Genomic DNA, 20,617 nt, shown 5'->3' with positions numbered 1-20,617 from the left:
GGGAGAGGGAGAGAGGGAGAGGGAGGAGAGGGGTCTCTTCTTCCTCACCAAATAGCCTGCCATGGACTGATACTTTGTTAAAAACTGAAAGCAAACTCATTCCAATGATGCCCCTGCAACCTCAGTGGACTGTGGCCCCAATACCCCATCTGTTTCTCTTCCTAGTCCACTGTGAGATATCCTGGTCCCAAATCCAAGGAAGCCTGAGATGCCTCTGACCCACCAAGCAAGACTCAAAGTTTCTCTGTTGTACCGTTGGTTTGAAAGACTTTAATCTATCCTGCGGAGGGTTTACGGGAAGACATTTGTATGCTGGACCCCTCAGTGACACCGAAGACATCTGATTTATGTGTTCACAGCATTGGGTATAGTCCCTGGGATACAACAGGCTCAGCAGAGTTCTGAAGATGATATAAATCATTAGCATCTAAGCTCTGGGAGTTTCCGTTACAGGGATGCGCATGGACTCTGGGTTCGTATGAAGACCTTCGGGGTGCAGAAGGGTTACTCTGGGAAGGCACAATGATAGTTTTTCTTTTTTACCTCAGAAACATTCCCCTTCTCCTCTTCTCTCAGCAGATGAGACAGAACCTCTAACTTTATCATCACCATCGGTGTGCATATGATATGTGTGTACGAGTTCACAGGCCTGCCATGCACATGAGGGCAGATTAGAGGGCAGCCTTCAGGACTCAGCTCTCTCCTCCCACCCTGAGGGGTTGAAGTCATTGGAGTCATTGAAGACAGTCCAATGTGCCATGATCACACACTTGATGTGTTCACACGTTGGGGCACCTCCCCAGCTTAGCACAGTAACTTACTATCCTTGCCCCTAACACCAGATCAGGCCATTTTCAGTTTTCTCTCACATTGTCATTTTCTCAAGCTAGGAACAATTAGCCTGGATGCCAGCGAGAGGGAGGGCTGATGTAAAGATGGACAGGCACCATGCTTCCTCACCTGCTGCCACCACTCACCACCATCAGTTGGGACACAAGCCAGTAATGCGCATCCTTAACTACTATTCACACCTGAATGTCTCCCTGAGGCAGGTGGTATAGCAACATGGACGCTACCTGCTGTGAAGGGTCTAGGGAGGGACAACAGAGGACGGCCTATGAAAGACTCTCTTAACAAGCAAGAATAAAGCATGAAATATTTTTGGTAAGTAGGAAAAAGCCCCTCACTTGAAGAGATAAGTAGGTTACAGTTGAGAGAGTATTTTTGGCTGACTGTTCTGGAAGCCATGACCCCAGGAGGACCTCAGCCTGAGGCCCAAGATTGCTCGCTGAGACAATAACCAGGAGAAACATTGTATAAATGCCACTGGTGTTGAGTGAAAATTTGTTCTTGAATAATGATACAGCTGTGTATGTTACTAGGCATCAAACCCATAAAAAAACAAAAACAGAACAGCAAGAAAGTTTTGACACCCCGCACAGTGGATGCTTCCTGAGTTCTTAGGGCCATTGTACACAGTAGCATATAAGCAGATAGGTGGGAATCACTCTGAAGGAACATTTGAGTTGTTACAACAGAAACTAAGTTAATACCGTTACACACAGAACACACCGATTTAAGCAAGGCTATTCTTTTGTTTTGTTTTTGAGTCAGGGTCTCTTTATGTAGCCCGGTTGTCCTGGAACTTGCTTTGTAGATCATGGTAGCCTTGAATTTGTGGAGATTCACTTACTTCTGCCTCCTGAGTGCTGGGATTAAAACTATGCACCATCACACCTGGGCTGACAAAGCTGTTCTTAATACAGTCAGTCAAGGTGAAGGCCAAGGGGAGAAGGCAGGCACAGATGTTTATATTCCTATATGTATGTGATGTTAGGGATGCAGCCCAGGATGCTGAGCACACGTACTACCATCAAGCTGCACCAGTCTGATAGATGCACAGTGTGCTGGCTGGAATTTATTTTTTGTCAGCTTGATATCTGGAAGAGGGAATATTGGACAAATGGGTTAATCATTTATCCAATACTTCGTATTTTAACTTTATTCAAAACATTACTTTAGAAGCTGTCTGTTGATTGTTCTCTGGTGGAGTTGTTGAATGGATGGGAATTCAGACAATGACTGTGAATAGTGACAGATGTGTTAGCCTCCTGGTTTTAGAGGTGGAGATGGGTCTTTCCCAGGCTAGAACTTACTTCCTCTCTTAATCTCTCACATGAACAGAACACCCCCACCCCCCGCCTCCCGCTTATGTCTTCATATGGAAACAGACAAGCAGATTATTGCTTTCCTGGTGCTGACAGAAGACATAACTAACCAGAAATGCACATGCTTTTCAATTCAAAAGAGGTTCTTCTCATTTGTCAAACCCAGGTGTTTGAGGAAGGCTGCCTGGAGCTATGCATGCTGGGAGGACCTGGAAGGCTGTCCTTAACCTAAGCCATTAATCTTCTTGCAAACAAACCTCTAGTTTGAGAAGGAAGCAATCCATCTATTCCTGCTGAAACCCTGAGAGGTGGAGAAAGCGCTGTGGAGAATCTCCTTTCTGATGAAGGTGTTTGCGAGTGAGACACGGAAAACACCGTGTGAGGGAGGAGACAGTGGTCTCCATAGTCAAACAGCAGCACCATGTCTATTCACCATTCCATGCTTACACATAACTGAACATGCAGATGATTAAAGCCAGATGCATTATGGGAAGCACATGTGCAGTAGGAAAATGAATATATGACCTAAGATATCAAAATGGAGATCCACTCCAACTATGCTCCTTAGTGACAAGCTTCTCTTTCCATTAGACCCTATGAGAAGTGAACCCAGGCTGTGATCTGGGGCTCTTGAGTTCCTTCTCTCATGTGGCTGCTGTCAATCTTGACAGGGGATCCTTTGGTACCTTGTACTACTGCTTTGCCCCTATAGAGGTGACCTTGCCACTTTCGCACATCAATGTGGCCCTTTGTCTTCAGGTCTTTGGATTGGAGGCCAAGAAGAAGACATGCTTGGTGCTGACCCCAGCTCTTGTCAGGGCTTGGGTTCCATAGTTCTGCTGCTTTCCACAATGGCATGGGATGCCTCATTACGCTCTGCTCTTCTGATCCGTGGATCCAAGTTTATAGACTTTCATTTCTAATGAAGCAATAACCTTGCTACCCCAAAGACCAACATGAACATAGTTATTAACTAACTGCTTTCCTGTGGCCTGATGCTCTTCCAGAAAACACATTACATATATATTATATGAAAAAAAAAACCCACAAACCCTTTCTCCCAGGTTTTTTGGGGGTGGGGATCATGGGAGCTTTCAGGAATGTCTAACCAATTTGAACTTGCATTCCACATCCTTTGAAGATGTATTTCTTAGCCAAGCATGGTGGAACATGCTTGTAATCCATCAAGTGGGAGCATGAGGCAGATGAACCAGGAGCTTAAGGCCTGTCTGGGCCATCCAGTGAGACCCTGTCTCAAAACCAAGGCACACTAAACCTGCTTTCTTAATTCCAGGAAGCTCAGGATAGAGGAGTGTTAATGATGGAATGAGCCAATTCATTCACATGTTCGCATGGGGAAAGGAAGAAGGGAAAAGAAAGGAAAAGATGAAGTTGTGCCTGGAGGGGCATGCCTGTCACCTCAGCACTCTGGAGGAAGAGGCAGGAGGATTAGCACTTCAAGGTCATCCTCTGCTATATAATGAAATTGAGGCTAGCCTGCCCTTCACATGATCCTACCACTAAACCAAAACCAACCAAAACAAAACCAAAAAGGAAACATGAATTGTAGAGAGACTTCATTCATAAAAAAAATGTAAATGGCACGGTTGAAGACACTATAATGAAGCCTGTTACTGTGTCTGCTAACTTTAAAATGAATGAAAATAAAAACAGGAACTGTAAAGAACTTCTCTCAGTTTATCCAATGAACTGAGATATTCCTTGAGAGTTTCTGCCACAGGACTGTTAGCTCTCAGATTCCCTTCCTTTCCTTTTCATTTCCTCACACTGTGCTCACATCAAATATAACACACATGTCATACATATCCTTACTCTCTGTCATGAGCACTTTAGCCCTTGAGGCCAGATGGAATGGCAGACCGGAGCAGCTGAACCACCCCAGTGAGAGGCAATGGAAAACTTGGTCGGATTCCATTAACAGCCCTGTGCCTGTGACTGTCACATCCCTCACAGGAAGAGCCAGAAGTGCCAACTCCTGTGGTGTGACAAATACACACCCCCTTCCCAAAGATGCTGCCACACTACCCTCAATCAGGGCAGCCATCTCCTCTTATCAGGAAAGTGATGATGGGAGCCCTCCCCTCAACCTTGCTGACCTGCCATGTCCTTAAGAGTGGTCACAGAGAGGCCGAGGTGAGGTGGCAATCAGATTCCTACACACAGCAGACAGGAACGTATGACCACTCGACCCTCCCCAGATGGCCACCATCCACAGGAGAGACTTGTGTACTGAGCCAGAGCTTGTGAGCTACAGAGCCAAAGGAGACTATCCTCGGGATCTAATTTATCTGGCTCAGACAAATGGTGTGTGAGACTGTGTGTGCGTGAGCAGGCTCGCGCACAACCTGAATGGTTAAAACAATCATTTTCTGTCACACAGGAAATGCCGGAAGTTTCTATGTCTCATCAGCTTTAGGTGTCCTCACTGCTGTCTAGGGTTTGAAATTAATTGGCCACAGCTGTTGTAGCATCTCTCGTCACGTCTGGGAATCATCCGGTTCATGTATCACCTGCCCACAGGTTAGAGTGTAGAGGTCAGATCTTTCTTGTACTCAGAGAATCATGATTTAGTACAGAAGTTTTACATATATGCCACCGTGCCTCACAAAAACTCCATCTGTATGGTAAGGCTGGTCCTATTCTTGTAAGGACCACATGCCTCTGCTAAACTGAATCTTCCCTCTACATCCATCTTCATACTATTTCCAAGTTGTCTGGTGCCTGACTGTCCTTGAGGTAGCTTTTCTAATTATGCAGGCAATAAAAAAACAAAACAAAACCAAAACAAAACCCAGACTCAGTTCCTTCCATAATTTCTGTGCTACAAGGTGTTCCACAGAGAGATTTGGACTGGTAAGTTAAGATGAACAAGATAGTTCTGATAATTAGAAAGCAATACAATGAAAATTCACATGAATGTGGTGATAAGTAGAGTTTTCTTCTTTACTGCTAGTCTTTTAAGTGGCTTCATTTCTCAAATGGATCTAATATGAACACCGAAGTAGAAAGTTAAAAAGTCATTTATGTCAGATGGTGTTTTGCTGGGGCACACAGGTTTGAAATTAATTGGCCACAGCTGTTGCTAGCATGTCTTGCTAAAGCAGACACAGGAAAGAATGTGTTACTGAAGCAGACACAGATGAAAGGATGTTGTGATACAGCACACACGTGAAAGGTTGCTTGATAAAGGTGTATAAATATGACCCCACAGATAAGGGGAGAAGAGCACTGAGCTTTGGATTGGTTTGCTCTGCCTTGCTATTCTTTGCTAATGACTGCCATGTATTGGTTCACCTCACATAGCGTTGTTGAGCTCAGCTTGGGGTAATGATGCCATTGAGAGAAACTCAACCAAGAACTAACTGCTCATGGAGTTCCTGCAGTAGTTTGTGGCTTCTTCAGCCTTGAATCAGGCCAGTTGGTGAGCTTTGTGGTCTTTTCAGGATTGAACTACCGCTGATGGTTCGTGCCTGGTGTCTGCCTGCTGAAAGGACTGGACTATAGCTGTCGGTTCATGTGTGGTATCTGCCTGCAGAGAGGATTGGTCTGCAGCTGGTGCTGTGGGTTAAACTCCATAGACCACATGGTCTCTGGTGCATCTATTCCATTGACCACTACAGTGTGAAGGCAGGCACGGATAGAATGGAAACGAAGTGTGATCATGTTCCAGTAAAGAGTTCTTGACAAAGGGAGTGTGGAAGAATGGATCGTGGGTCATGGGCTGTAACTTGTGAGTTCCCCATGTCAAAGGATGACAAAAAAGCCTGGAGACTGTCTCCCCAAAGTCTCTGCTAAGGAGAGGAACCATAAAAACCATGACAGCCTACTTGATGCCAATTACTTTGGTTCCCCAATACAAAGTGAAGCAGATGGTTTAGTGGTTATGGCAGTAGTTTCTAAGCCTCATAAGAGGTGCCCCATGCTGGGTCCTTTACATTGGATTTAGAAGGCTGAGTCTGGCTAGGAGGTGACAAAGGGACAACAGTAGTTGTGTGAGCCTTTCCCAATCATACAACCACAGGTGATAACACAGGATGGAAAGCTTGGTTTGTATCCTTCTCTGTCATCACCCATGAAGAGAACATCTGGAAGATACCATGCCTCTCAGGCACTGGCTTTTCTTGTTCTGTACACTCATTACACTCACACTTTTCTTGTTCTGCACACTGTTAGATTACACTCACTATCTGTCTTGAGTATCATCTTCCATAGTGTGATGTCCAGTCTTCTTGCCCACTAGTCTGCTGGAAAATAAGCTACCTGGTAGCTTTGTAGTCAGATAAGCACTATAGAGGTGAGGCTGCAGCTGTGAGCTCCTCCACTTGGGGCAGCGAAATGACTGGGTTATGATGGTTTGCCCTGTCTACTAACTGACCTTCCAATAGTGAATTAGTTCCTCTAGCTGAATCCTCGGCTTTAGGGCCTTGCTATTGTTGAGGGGAAGATGATGGTGACTACAAATGCCACCAGGCTTTCTTCTTATGTCACATTTGCTTTTCTAACAGGGCATTTGAAGACTGTATATAAGTGAAAAGCTTGACGTTCAGAAGTGTTTCACAGAGTCTTACAGATAGCTTAGTCCTGTAATATTCACAGGTTTATTAAATGCTCATGGAATGCATGACACAAACTTACACTTCAGTTAATGTCCAAAACAATCTAAGGCTTTTAAAAAGGACTTATCTTTGTGTATGTGTGTGTATGTGATGTGTGTGTTATGTGTGTGTGTATGTGTATGACAGAGAGAGAGAGAGAGACAGAGACAGAGAGACACAGAGAGAGAGGATGTATACCACAAGAATGTTAGTACCCAAGGAGACCATTAGAGGATGTTGTTCCCCAGGAGATGTGTTCCAAGTGCATGTGAGCTCCCTGATGTGGGTGTTGGGTGTTGAACTCAGATCCTCTGGAAGCACCCTCACCACTAAGTGGACTCTCTAGTGCAGCTTCTTCTTCTTTTTTTTATTATATAGTATTGGTTTGTTTTGACTTCAACAAACAGGCTTATTGTATTTCTGCTCAGATGAAGTTATATACACATTTGCAATTCCCTTCAGGATACTATCTGAGCCCAGCACGATGTTTCTGAACCATGTGCTACTGGTGTGATGAGAATCAGATCTCACAGGCAATGGCTCCTGTGGACTTACGGCATTACAGTCTGTGAACTGAGAAAACAGGCAGAGTGAGAACAGGGACAGGTGCATCTGGGAGCTGCTGCCAGGTTGGACGGCTGTGATAGGGTGGGTTTTAGAACCAAATCGACACTCTGTTTCCATTAAGCAAGGGCAGTGGGAACTAATCTAAATCTGGCAAGCAGGAGCTAACCGGGCTTCTCAGGGACAAATGTGCAGCTGGCAGATTCATGGGTTCAGTCAAATTGGCAGAGGGCAGTGCCTCCGATGTCACTGTGACACACTTGAAGGTGCAATGGATCATCTTGGCATCTTTTAAGAGAGAACTGGATGGCTTAAAATATGAAGAGAGGCCAAACAAGGGAGATTATATAACAGACAAAGAAGGAGAGACTTTATAGATGGCAAGTTTCTTGTCTTTTTTTTTTTTTTTTTTTTAAGACAGGGTTTCTGTGTAGTCCTGGCTGTCCTGGAACTCACTCTGTAGATCAGGCTGATCTCGAACTCAGAAATCTGCCTGCCTCTGCATCCCAAGTACTGGGATTAAAGGTGTGTGCCTCCACTGCCCAGCTAGGCAAGTTTCTTTTCACTGCGCTAATTACCTGTCAATACCCACAATGTACCTGCCTGCCCAGTTCCTTTCAAAGGAGCTAAGGGGCCTTTGCATTTGAAAAACTATTGTTTTAAGGATTCAGTGGGCATAGATAGATCATCAAATTTTCATGATCATGTTTCCTAAAATAGAAGTGTGCTCACTTACATTTCAAAGGATTTGCTTTTTATAACCTTGGAGAAAACAATTTGCCATAATTTTAATCTTTGGATGCTGTTCTATTTCTCTCATTGATAATTTTTTTTTCTAAACATTGCTATTTAGTTTGGCATACATACTTTTGAGGTTATTGTGAAAATCCTGGCATTCTAAGAGGAATAAAATGAAAATAATGAAGATAGATAAAATGAATTGCTCCTATTAGCATTTTGTGTGAGATTTAGGCATTTTGCCAGGGAACAAAAATGTACAGGGATAGACAAGAAACAGCTTAGGTGGCAAATTTGAGTTATATCCCTTTCTTCCATTTAAAACTTCAGGGCTATGTGCAGTCTCTTGTTGTCTGAGCAGGGAAAACTCACATCCCATTGGTGAGTGAGGGAGAAGGAGAGGGTTCTAAACACCGTGGAACTAACTGTGGGGACAGAAAATGCACTTCCCCAAGCCTCCAGCAAAGAGTTCTGCTTATTTGTTTCGGGTTTTTGATACTAAGAGTTACTATGTAGCTTTGGCTGTCCTATGCAGAACCGCTGGCTTCAAACTCACAGAGGTCAGCTTGAAGGTGTGCACCACGGGTCTGGCCAGCCAAGAATTCTTAATACATAAAATGATTAGTTGCTACTTATCCAATGGGTGTCAGAATCAGTAGAATGGGCAAAGTCCAATGAAGGTATGAATCCTCCATTGGTTAAATGAATCCAATTCAGCCAAAGAATCCTTTAACGGCCTTCTTGGTCTTTAAAGACGTTACTGTACTTTTTTCTTTCTGAGGTGTTGGGGTAACTAACCCACACTATCACTAAGCTGAACATTTGGCTCTGGCCTTCACAAGCATTTTTTTTTGTTGTTGTTGTTTTTTTGTTTTGTTTTTCGAGACAGGGTTTCTCTATGTAGCCCTGACTGTCCTGGAACTCACTCTATAGACCAGGTTAGCCTCGAACTCAGAAATTTGCCTGCCTCTGCCTCCCAAGTGCTGAGATTAAAGGTGTGCACCACCACCCCCGGGCTTTCACAAGCACTTTTAAAAATTATTTTTAATTATATGTCTCTATGAGGGAACGTGCATATGATTGCTGGTGTCCTCAGAGGCTAAAGGTACCTACAGGTGGTTGTGAGATGCTTAGTGTAGGTGCTGAGATTTGAATTCAGCCCTCTGTAAGAGCTGCAGCATTCTGTCTGAATGTCTGCACACCAAAAGAGAGCATCAGATCTCATTATAGATGGTTATGAGCCACCATGTGGTAGCTGGGAATTGAACTTAAGACCTCTGGAAGAGCAGTCAGTGCTCTTAACCTCTGAGCCACCTCTCTAGCCTGTCTTTAATGTCTTACTCAGTTGGGATGACCCTCCAGCAAGCTATGTAAGGACCTTGTTCAATTATGCATTCCATTACATGTTTCAGCTAAGTGGGATCTAAGAGGGTAAATGTGACTATGAACAGCTACACTGTGAAGAGTTCAAGAAATCCTTTTTTAAAATGTCTTTTGATTACTGGAAATATTTTTCCCTCCTTCCTTCTTTCCTTCCTTCCTTCTTCCCTTTTTGAGACATGGTCTCATGTAGCCCAGGCTTCCCTCACACTTACTATGTAGCCAAGGCTGGTTTTGAACTTCTGATCCTCTCAATTCTACTACTTCCCAAGAGTTAGAAATGTAGGTATATGCCACAACACTTGACTTGGAAATATTTCTTAAAGAATTAATCCAAAACTTCTATTTTAAGCCATTTATTTTGCTCTCTGAAATCAACTTTCTTGATTCTTTTTACATTGAAAACAGCAACTAAGAAATGCGATTTGTCCTCTGTGCTAGCAAGTGGCCTGTCCTTCCAGTGAGAAGCAAATGCCTCCCTTGCCACTGTTTGTGTGCATGTGCGCATGCGTGTGGGAGATTAAGTCCAGGCCTGTGTGCATGTTATGTACACATTCTACTACAGGGCTACATGTTTAGCACCCCCAACCCCCTTTGAGGCATATTAATTTACAGCATTTGACAGAGTCTAGGGACTTGGTTTCCAGCCCTTGTTCATAGATTATTATGACTGTGTGAACTTGGTTAGAAGCATGACCTATACAAACCTCAGTTTTATCTGTAAAATGAAGGGTTTTAGACACAGTGGCCACCATTAGTTTTAAAGTGCTATCATCCTATTAGATACTGAAGAAGCCGTTATAAAGAAATTTACAAGTAGCCACCTATAATACATAGGCACAACCTCACGGAGGCAAACTTTTCAGAATGAGCTGATCTGAACAGAGCTTTGTTGTACACATCAGTCTTCTCAGCACTTGGGAGGTAGAGGCCCCAGAGTCTTGAGTTCTAGACCAGCCTAGGAAGCCAAATAGTGCAGCTAGCCAAGAGAATAGAGACCATTCGAGTCCGGGTCCAACCGCCAAACCTTTGACTGATCTTCCCAGTGGTCGATGCTTCCCTCCTGCTTCAGGGTGTAGTAGAATCATCTAACGTTTTAACCATGGTTAACATGCACACTTTGGACCCTCCTTTGAATTTCTGGTTCTAATTTTGGCATAAGCCTGAGACTGTCCATCACGTTCTCAGGGAAGGCTGATGCTGCTGGACATTACACAGGCACACGTGACTTAACTGAGCCCCACTGACAGGGCTCTATAGCTTCCTGTTTATTAAACACAGCGTTACTCGAAGCACGGGAGGAAACACAGTCCTGTGTTTTCTTTTTTCTCTGTGCCTCTTTCCTCTTCCCTAAGCTCCACCACCCCACAGGGTGCATACTAAGCCACACATGCCTGGGAGGGAAATTCCGCTCAGTATAAAAACCAAAGGTAACTGTCAATTTCTCCTAACAGATATGCCAGAAAATGGGGGAAATTCTGGGTTGAGGAGGCTCTTTCTTCACCATGGATGGTGTCTAAGACCCATTAGCTCAGTTTCCTCACATACAAAGTGAGAGTTTTGGTGTCAGCCACCTCACAAGGCTGTGATGAGGACAACTGGAGAAGATCTCAATGGGAATGCATTGTAACAATAGCAAAAGGTTTTCAAGCCATATAGCTTCAGAACCAGAGCCCTAAGAGTTGTCTTTCCACATGGTCAGGGTGACCCCACTCTTATTTTGTCAAGTAGTTGAAGAGTGAGACTCTTTATTTCTGCTATGCACTAAGGTGAAGAGTAAATAAGAAAGGTCGCTGAAGATCTGCTCAACAATGTTTAGGAGAAAACTGACTTGAGAACTAACCAGGGAGCTGGGATGGGCCAGTCTAGGGAGAATCTCCCTAACCCAACTCTAGAGAAGCCTTGACAATATGACCAGAAAGGCAGCTCAGAGGAGTCTGTCAGTCCATTTACTCTGCAGTCAAATGTACTTGTGTCCCCCTGAACCTGTGCACACAAAATTTGAAATGTGGCTAAAAAAATCAGGCATTTAGACAACAAGCTATGAAATTGAAAAACAGAAGACCCATGATCTCCAGGGACAGCCCCATTCTTCTGAAAAAAAAAAAAAAATCCTCGCAGTTTTAAAACACAGCTCAATCTGTTCTCACTGGCCCAAGATGGCTCTTCTGAACCTCACACTGACTACATCACTGAAAAATGCACAGGCTTCTGGGGCAGCTGTGAGGCACAGATGCAGAACTCAAGTGCTTGACAGAGATGTGGCTTTGTTCCCCACTATCCTGGGTGTGGCTTGTAGACTGACTCCCCTCCCCCTGAGACACAGACACACACACTAACATGTGTGCACATATGCACATGTACATACAGGCAGTCAAGAATCCATCATACAGACATCCACCAGCTCTGTTTTTACTACATGCTTCTCAGTAAGAATCTGTGCTGAGAAGGAAAGAGAAACCAGAAGCCCTGTATGGCTTTGAGATGTTCAACCACCATGGAGTCCCGGGATAGGAGTCACCAGCTCTCCACGCCAGAACCTCTATGGACTAGCTAGGTTTTGTCAACTTGATACAAGCCAGAATTACTAGGGAAGTAGGAACCTTGATTAAGGAATTGTCCCCATTAGGTTGGCCTCTGTGCATGACTGTGGGAGCATTTTCTTGATAAATGATTAATATGGGAAGGACCAGTCTACTGTGGGAGGTGCCGATCCTGGGCAGGTAGTCCTGGGTTATATAAGAGAGCAGGCTGAGCGAGCCATGAGGAGCAAGCAGTTTTCCTGCAGGGTCTCTGCTTCAGCTCCTGCCTCCAGGTTCCTGCCTTGAGCTTTTAGCCTGCCTTCCCTGGACAATGCACTGATACCCCTGGAAGTGTAACATTTTACACTTTTCTCCCAAACTTAGTTTTGACCGAATACTCAAATATGTGCTTTCCCTCTCTGCCCTCTCCCACAGTACCTTGCTCACATCTTTCTTTAGGGACTCCCTTTTCATTGAACAACAACAAGAAGAAACCAGTGGGCACCTGGCTGCAACTTAAGGACAGGTGAGCATCCTTCAGGAGACTCAGGTTTCTTGGGGAGCTTACAAAAAACAATTCTTTACTTTGTGCAGTGAGTTCGTAAAAGATGTGGCTGATAAGAAATGATCTTCTGTCCTCAAAGGATCACTGTGTGTTTTTAAAAGATTGGTTTGTTTTTATTTTATGTGTTTGAATGGTTTCCCTGCACATATGTATGTGCACTACATGCATACAATGCTCATGATGGCCAGAAGGTGGGGCACCAGAGGCCTAGGAACTGGCGTGACGAATGGTTGTGAATTGTCATGTGAGTGCTGGGAACTGAATCCCGGTCCTCTACAAGAGTAGCCCATGCTCTTAACCACTGAGCCGTGTCTCCAGGCTTAGATCCCTGTGTTGTTAATGAAAATGCAGCACAGCAAAACACTGCAGTCAAGCCAGGTTCATCCTGACATGTTCCCCTCAGGAAGAGTCAGCTTGGAGACTGGCTTCTCCTCTCAGTGTTCTGAGAGGTCTCAGAATCCATGGACAATGTCTACCTGGTGCAAGCCAGTCCCACCCAGGCTGTGTGGATCTGAAGATAGGCACACCACAGCTCCCTTCCCATTCCTCTCTTGCTCCTCAAAGCATGTCCTCTTTTATGCCACTCCCACAGCACAAATAACAATGCAAATAACCATGGCAATGATGATAACGGATGATGATGATAAAGATGCATGATCTGCTATGCAAGGAATTAGGAATCTATTGTCCTCCCTTCTTCCTCCCAAGTGGGACTCGCAGCAATATATACCAAGGGATGCTAAAGTTCAGGCCACGTAGAATTCATCCAACCTCTGATTGGTGTTTGTTTCTTTAGAAAGTGTTTCTGCTGAAGAAGAAATTATCTAGCCTGGGGTGCTACTTGCTCACACCTGGCATTCATTCTTAGTCCCCAGGGGACCTGTTGTTTGCCACTTTGCAGGTAGGTGCAAGAGTGTCAGATTTGTAGCATCAATCTTACCAAACAATAAACACCATGAATGTTGCATTAGAAGTTGAGATTGCCATATTTTATTGCTGGGCTATGAGCATAAAAAATGAGTTTCATTTTTTCTCTCTTGAGTGCTGCATTATAACTTAAAGGCAAACAACACTCAGTACATATTATTTTATATGCTGCTCATTGTAATGATATGGCAGACTGTTTGGAGCATAACATAGAGTTCCAAACAGCTTTTGCATAAGATATTAGTCAATCTTAAATAGAGGAGAAATAATGAGGTTTCATGGGGAAGATTAGACAACTATCCCACCTCCCATAACTGGTTCACCAGGCTTTTTGCAAACACAAAGAGTGTTGTTCCTCAGGTCATGACATTGAGCCTAGTGATATAGATAGCAGAGAGAAATGAATGTTTGAAAACAGGGAGCTACTACATCTGGCTCAGCCCTCGGTGCTGGTTTCCATGGCTTTCATAGCACTTTAAGCTGTTACCACCGGGAGCAGCTTTAACTCCAGCTCCTAATTCCCAGGCTGGTAAGTTGCAAGGATCAGAGAGCAGCACAGCTCTGTCAACCAATGTCTTTATGTAATCCACACTCACAGTTGACACCTGTCACTGTTTGGAGAACCGCCGGACTAAATCCCCAAAGCACAGCAAGTTAGAAGCAGTATTGTTTGCAGAAATGTGGACTGACATTCTCTGGGTCCCGTCTAACAAGAAAGTACCCAAGGCCAGTCTGCACCTTCCACGCGTTAACTCTTAAGGTACTACAGTTGCACACATTAACATGCTTGTGCATGTTTTCCCGACACGCTGGCTGTTCCTGTGTGGTTACCTCTGCAATGTATTCAGAGCCCTCATGGATAATCTGCATAGGATAGATGACAGCTGTCAGATCCAAGACTGAAACCAGGTGGTTCAGGCCCGTAATGGGGGCCTTGGGCTAAGTTAGGTCTGCAAACCATCAGTTGGTTTATAAATAGCTCTGGTTTGGATAAATGTCCACCATCAGGCATGTGCTAAACACTTGGTACCCAGCCAGTGATATTTTTGGAAATACTGATAGGCATAGGTACCCCTGAGGGGTGGATCTTAGTGGGAGGTCCTTGGGTCAGTGAGGGTGGTCTCTGAAAGGAATTATGGGAAGATTCCTTTCTCTGCTTTATGGTTTCCATGACCAGAAAAGCTTTGCTTTTCTGAGTGCTTCCTGTGTTGCTTGCCAGAGTGTGCCGCCTCTCCACAGAGCCATAGGCTCCCGGGCCAATTGATCAGTTTGAAAACTCTAAATGCACGAGCCAAAGCAAATATAGATAGATATTTGTTATTTGATTATCTCCGGTATTTTTTTTTTTTATAGGAATAGAAAACTGACTGAAACCTGGGATTTTTATTTTAATAGTTCAATTTTTTTCCCCTCAGAAGAGACAACAAAATGGTCTTTCATTTCTTTCCAAACAACAGGAAACTTCATTTCAGTGGTGACGGCTCCTTAATGTAAGGGGCTTTTCATCCCACCCTAGATGCCAAGTCTCCCTGGTGACAATCGTGTAACTGCTGGATTCACTTCTATACGGTCTCGCTCTGTCCTCTCACGCACTCAAGGTCACAGTCCCTCCTCTAGAGCCATTTGATGCTTCCCTAAGTACCCCTGAAACGAATTCTGTATTCTACCAACTTAGACGTTAAAGCCTTAACCCTCAGAACTTCTGAGAACAGAGGCAGGGTCTTGAGAGAGGCAACCAATTCCAAATGAGATGGGTTCTAGTCCAACTCAGCTGCTGTCCCTTTACAAAGAGAACCCACGTAGGGAGAGTACCATGTGAACCTAAAGGCAGACTTGGATGTAAAAACAAAGTCAAGGAAGTGGCCACAACCTTCCAGCAACCCAATGGATGTAAGACAGGGGAGGGATGAGTGCTGTATCCTGCAGAGCCATGGATCTGCCTTGCCCTGCTGTCAGCCTGTGGAAGTCAGTCTGATGGCATCTTGCTCTCAGACTGCCAGTCTCCAGAGCTGGGGGACAATATGTTTCTATTGTGCAAACTCCACAACTCATGAAACTTTCTCACAACATCCCTAGCATGTAAATGCCCCAGATGGCTTAAATTGAACTGTCAACTTCTACTCATCACAGGGAAGAAAAATAGGTAAAGGTCTCAAATAACATGGGCCATATTTGGTGTAGGGCAAGGACCCCATAAGGAGAAAGTCCCATTCTAAACTCAACATCTCCCCTCCCCCCATTCTAACACAGCTATGTCTAGCTGCAGTTGTAGCCTCTGTCTTATGTGGCTCCAGTGGGAGCTGAAAAACTCTAGGTCAACCAAGATGGGAAAGAAGCTGATAGTTGATCTCTGAATGGAAGTGGTATTTTTAGTTGTTAAAATTACATTTATTATGTGTGCACATGTGTGTAGGGTGACTGTGTGGAGGGGAGATTGGGGGTATGCCATGGTATGCACAAGGAGATCAGAGGGCTATTTATGAGAGACAGCTCTCTCCTTCCACAATGTGGGTCTTCAGGATTAAACTCAAGCTGTCAAACTTGGTGACAATCACCTTCATGGGCGGAGCTATCCCCTTGGCTTGGAGGTGGTATTTTAACAGAGAGAAGGGATACAGGCTGCTTTAACCCTCATCTACTGCCAAGCTGGATGTGGAGTACAGGGTCCTGTGGCTATTGGGAGGCACATTCTGCTTTTTGTCTCTTCCCAGGTTTTTTCCCCCTACCTGATCCAAATGCCACAGAAGTCCATGGGAGAGGCTAAGTTTGTGGATCCTCTGTTGGCGAGGCTGGAATGCTGAATGTCTCTTAGGGGGTACTGGGTCTTTGTGGCCACAGTCAGGACACGCTTGGGTCTTTTGGCTGCTTTGGCCCTGATGACCCCACTTGCAGAAGTCCTGAACAGTTACTTTACCAATAAGTCAGTATCCCAAGCTACAAGTAGATGGGGAAAAAAAGCATGCTATCCCTTTCTCGGGAGGCCACTCTGACAGTGTACCCTACTTATGAACTTTGAGAAGCATAGCTTCATCTCTACCCCATCGCCTTTTACCTGAGTGTTAAATTCAATTGGAAATAAAAAAACTGAGTCATGTGGATGGAACATCATGAAGGGAAGGGGATGGAGGGAAAACTTGGTTCCTGAAGAGAACTAGATCTCTTCGATTCTGTAGTCAAGGTGACTCCTTCTTAAAGACCAAGTTCAAAGCTAGAAGATACCCAGAGAGAATGTAGCATAGACTGGCACAGTGGGGTATTGGTAGGAGTGAGGAAATGTCCTAAGGGCTATAGCCCCTTGACTAGGGGCTACTGGGAAGAAAAGCATTGTTCACATAGCTTGGATAAGGGATGCTTAGACCAAGGTACTATAAGCATTCTTATCAATAAGAATCTAAGCATGTCCCCAACATGAACCATCTATCCATCCAACCATCATCCATCCATCCATTCATCCATCCATCTGTCTGTCTAACATCATCTATATACAGGGTCAAGTGTAGCATAGGCTGGATTTGAACTTGCTGTGTAGTTAAGGATGACTTGGAACTTCTGATCCTTCTGCCTCCTTGCCTCTGTTTTCAAAGAGCAGGGATTTCAAGTGTGTGCCACCACACACAGCTGCATGCTATTCACTTGTGGCTAATAAATAAATAGGAACTATTACGGATGTGCCAGCACATTTTAATGGAATATATACAATGAAATTAAAACCTAAAATAGAAATTCTGCGGTCTCTGTTCCACTCTCCGGGGTTGGGGGGAGACCTGTTCACTCCTATGTTATTGTTGTACTGTTCTGAATCCTGGGTCTGTATACATAAGAAGTAACAACAATGTATAACTTCCAGTTCATGTGCCCATCTCTAATTAGGGCACTCCATACCTCTCTAGCTGTGGCTGACTGACACAACCATCTGTTGTAAAAAAAAAATCCTGATGGTTTCTTGACTGAGAGTCAGGAATATCTACTCCCATGCAAGGCAATGCTAAAGGAAGTCACACTGGTGACTTTTCTCAGCCCTGTGACGAGATGCCTTAGTGAAGCAGCTAAGGGGTGGGAGGATTTCATTGGCTCCCAGTTACAGGCAGAGAAGCATGGCTGGAGTCATGGCAGAGTGGCCCCATCTGTATGACTTCCAATCTCAGTGGAGCAGGAAGGCTTCTTTGGTCTGGAACACCTTGGTCACTCTCTAGACCAGACTTTCTGCCTTGGTTTCAGAATCAGTGACTGGCTAGTGGAATAGAGCTGGGTTCTCATTCTAAAGAGGACAGTCTTTAAAACTCTCTGAGTGTGAGTCCATGGTATGAGGATGGCTATGCCATGCAGATGTGACTTCTCCATCTGAGTTATGAAATGCTGTACAACTCTGATGTTCCTCCTTTGGGTTTAGGCCCCGTAACTTGACTACAGCACCAAAGGCCTTATCATAGGAAAGAAAGACTCAAGTTGAAAGAAGGAAGGGCCTTGAATGACAGCCACTCTCCCCACTGCTGTCTCCATCCTTGGTTGCTTAATCCCTTTAGCCATCATGAAAGATGACTGAGGATAGACAAACACCATGGTTGGTCCCAAGTAGCTCTTATGGAACCTCAGTAGGATTTGTGTATTGGTAAACAAAACATATTTATGTGTTAGTAAGAGGAAGGATTTCCAAACACAGACAGCCATTACTCTTTCCCTACTGAGTTTGGTCATGGCTGCCAGAGTATTATGACGGTGGGATATGGTTGTGTGTTGAAAATCTAGAAGCATTCTCTCTTCAGGAAGAATGCTAGAGAACAAAAATGTTCTTTTCCACTTATTAGTCCATACCAGGGCAGGCAGGACTGCTTTATGCATCTCTCATTTCTCCCTCTCCTTATTTTCACTTTTATCCTGTCATTTTCCACCACAATGTTACATTAGGCAAGATACACAGCATGTATCTTACTCTATCCATGGAGAAGTCTTGCACTGGTCTTCCGCATACTACAAGTTCTGTTTGCTCTATAGGAAAGTCTGGGAAATGGGAGGCAAGAAGAAACATGTGTAATAAAAGATATTTACATGCACAGGTGAAACTGAATTCTGGAAGGGTCAGGCCCAAGCTTTTCCTTTTCCCCAGGCCTGATGCCATCTAAGGATAGCCTCGTTTGAACTACGTTTATACTGGAACACTCTGGATCAGAAGTCAGTCCAGAACCACCAACTGCCCCACCCTCGGTTCTGGTTACATGTCTCCTGAAAGGGGAGGCCTGGAGATACCTGGGCATTGTCATGTCCAACAAGACAAGAGTAGATACTGCCTCCACTTTAAACATGGACGATTGTGGGTACTTTGAGCAGCCATAGAAAGAAGAAGGTAAGATCAATGGATGAGAGCTCATGGAGGTTAAGCTTAGTAGAAAGTTTAATAGTCATGGTGTCTAAGTGGCTTGGGCTTTCTAGAGAGTTGTAACTATCACTGTCCAATATAGATACTGGCAGCCACAGCACTACATGTCAATGAGATAGATAGGTGATTATACACACACTCATGAGTGAGCAAGTGCATGAGAAAATATATATATATTTTCTGATATTTTTGTTTTCCTTATTTGAAGACCATGCTACCCAATGCTAAATCATTTCAGTATTGATTACTTCACACAGCCCCGTATCATTACCACAACATCCTCCAGGAAGAAACCAATCTAATTACCAGAAAGAATCTACCTATAGTAATATGCAATAATATAAAAGTAACTGAGATTAAATAAAGTTCTCTAAGCCTGATGTCCTCTACTGTGAATTGAACATTAACATGCCTCTCTTACAGGAATTTCAGAGAAGAAATGACTTAATATATACAATGTAAAATGCTTCGGAGCACATCCTTATAGCAAGTGTTCAACAATGTTACCTGATACTATGTAGACTTATACTTAGATGACAAACATACTATATTAAAACATTACTAGAACACAAAGCTATGCCTATGTATGTATGTCTTTAATAACCATATATATACCATTCAAGAAGCATCCCAGAGTAGCAATGGGGCATCACTACCAAATTCTTGACTACATAACAGAAAGTGTGATTGTTTGTCTCTATAGTTAACCAAGTCACAACTCCTTTACATACAGATCTTCAATCCTAACTCTTGAGTCAAGTGAAATCTCCAAGACTTGGCTTAGTGAAGGGAAGGGACTGTACAAGCAAACTTAGGGACAAAAGGAGTTGCTATCCACTGGCTCTGAATGCAGTAAGTTGCCAAGAGACCTTCTTTGTAGAAGGTTAGTGATGGAGATGACACGCTTCTACTGTAGCCACAGAGACTGTCGTGGGGTCATAAGGTGTGTGTGTGTGTGTGTGTGTGTGTGTGTGTGTGTGTGTGTGCTGCTTTCTTACCTGGTGAGCTTGGTGCCAATCTGCTGTCTGAGCTCCAGCCGTTCTTCATCGGTCTGCCTGGGGAGGATGTTCTTTTCTTCTAGCTCTCGCTTAGAGGGCCTGTTGCTGAGTTTGATGGCTAAGGAGTCCTTCCTGCAGACCTTCATGGCTAGTGAGCCTGTGGGAGAGAGAAATTAGTTAACAGAGACACCTGAATGCCCATGGGGCCAACCGTGGGCAGTATATAAAGCAGCAGGCAGGAAGAGAGAGACAAAGGCGTAATACCCAAGAACACCAAAGTCCAAGTTCTTAGGGTTGCTGCCATTTTCAGGCTTTAGCCAACTCACACGGTGAACATGGGGCATATTGGGAGGGGAGGGCAGCTTGTGACTGGATCTCTCCTCCCTTTAGAAATCTCCAGCATGCAGTAACATCACAAAGGGAGACAAGACCAGCTGTGAAGTGCCATAGAGGGGAGAGGAACAGACAGGAGAGAGGTCTTGGCAGCCAAGAAAGGCTCCATAGACAAGAGCTGCCACCAGGAGAATGGGTACTCCCACAGGCAGTAGGCTCATGGGAATCCACATCTACCTATGTTCAGTGGAAACACAGACGCTGGGAACCATCAGGAGACAGACCAGAGCAGCTTCCTGGAACCCAGGACATCCAGAGGAAGATAATATAATGCTGTGCAGTCAGTGTGGGACCACGTGGGGGTGAGAACAGAGTCAAGGACTGTGAAATGACCAATATTCTGGAATCATTCTTTCTTTTGCACACCCAGGT

General features: G+C 44.3%; 1 protein-coding gene across 7 annotated transcripts in view; it reads right to left on the bottom strand.

Moving 5' to 3' along the window:
- Positions 1-20,617, bottom strand: part of Phactr1 (phosphatase and actin regulator 1) — a 469,538-nt gene that overhangs the window by 21,464 nt on the left and 427,457 nt on the right. For all 7 annotated transcript variants that reach the window (XM_031358161.1, XM_031358165.1, XM_031358160.1 and 4 more), the window contains one exon: positions 19,853-20,009. In XM_031358161.1, coding sequence (XP_031214021.1) covers positions 19,853-20,009 — 157 coding nt within the window. The remainder of the gene's footprint in view (positions 1-19,852; positions 20,010-20,617) is intronic.

This window comes from Mastomys coucha, unplaced genomic scaffold, assembly GCF_008632895.1.
Source record: "Mastomys coucha isolate ucsf_1 unplaced genomic scaffold, UCSF_Mcou_1 pScaffold7, whole genome shotgun sequence".
NCBI classification, from domain to species: domain Eukaryota; kingdom Metazoa; phylum Chordata; class Mammalia; order Rodentia; family Muridae; genus Mastomys; species Mastomys coucha.
This window is presented reverse-complemented; position numbering and strand designations above follow the sequence as displayed.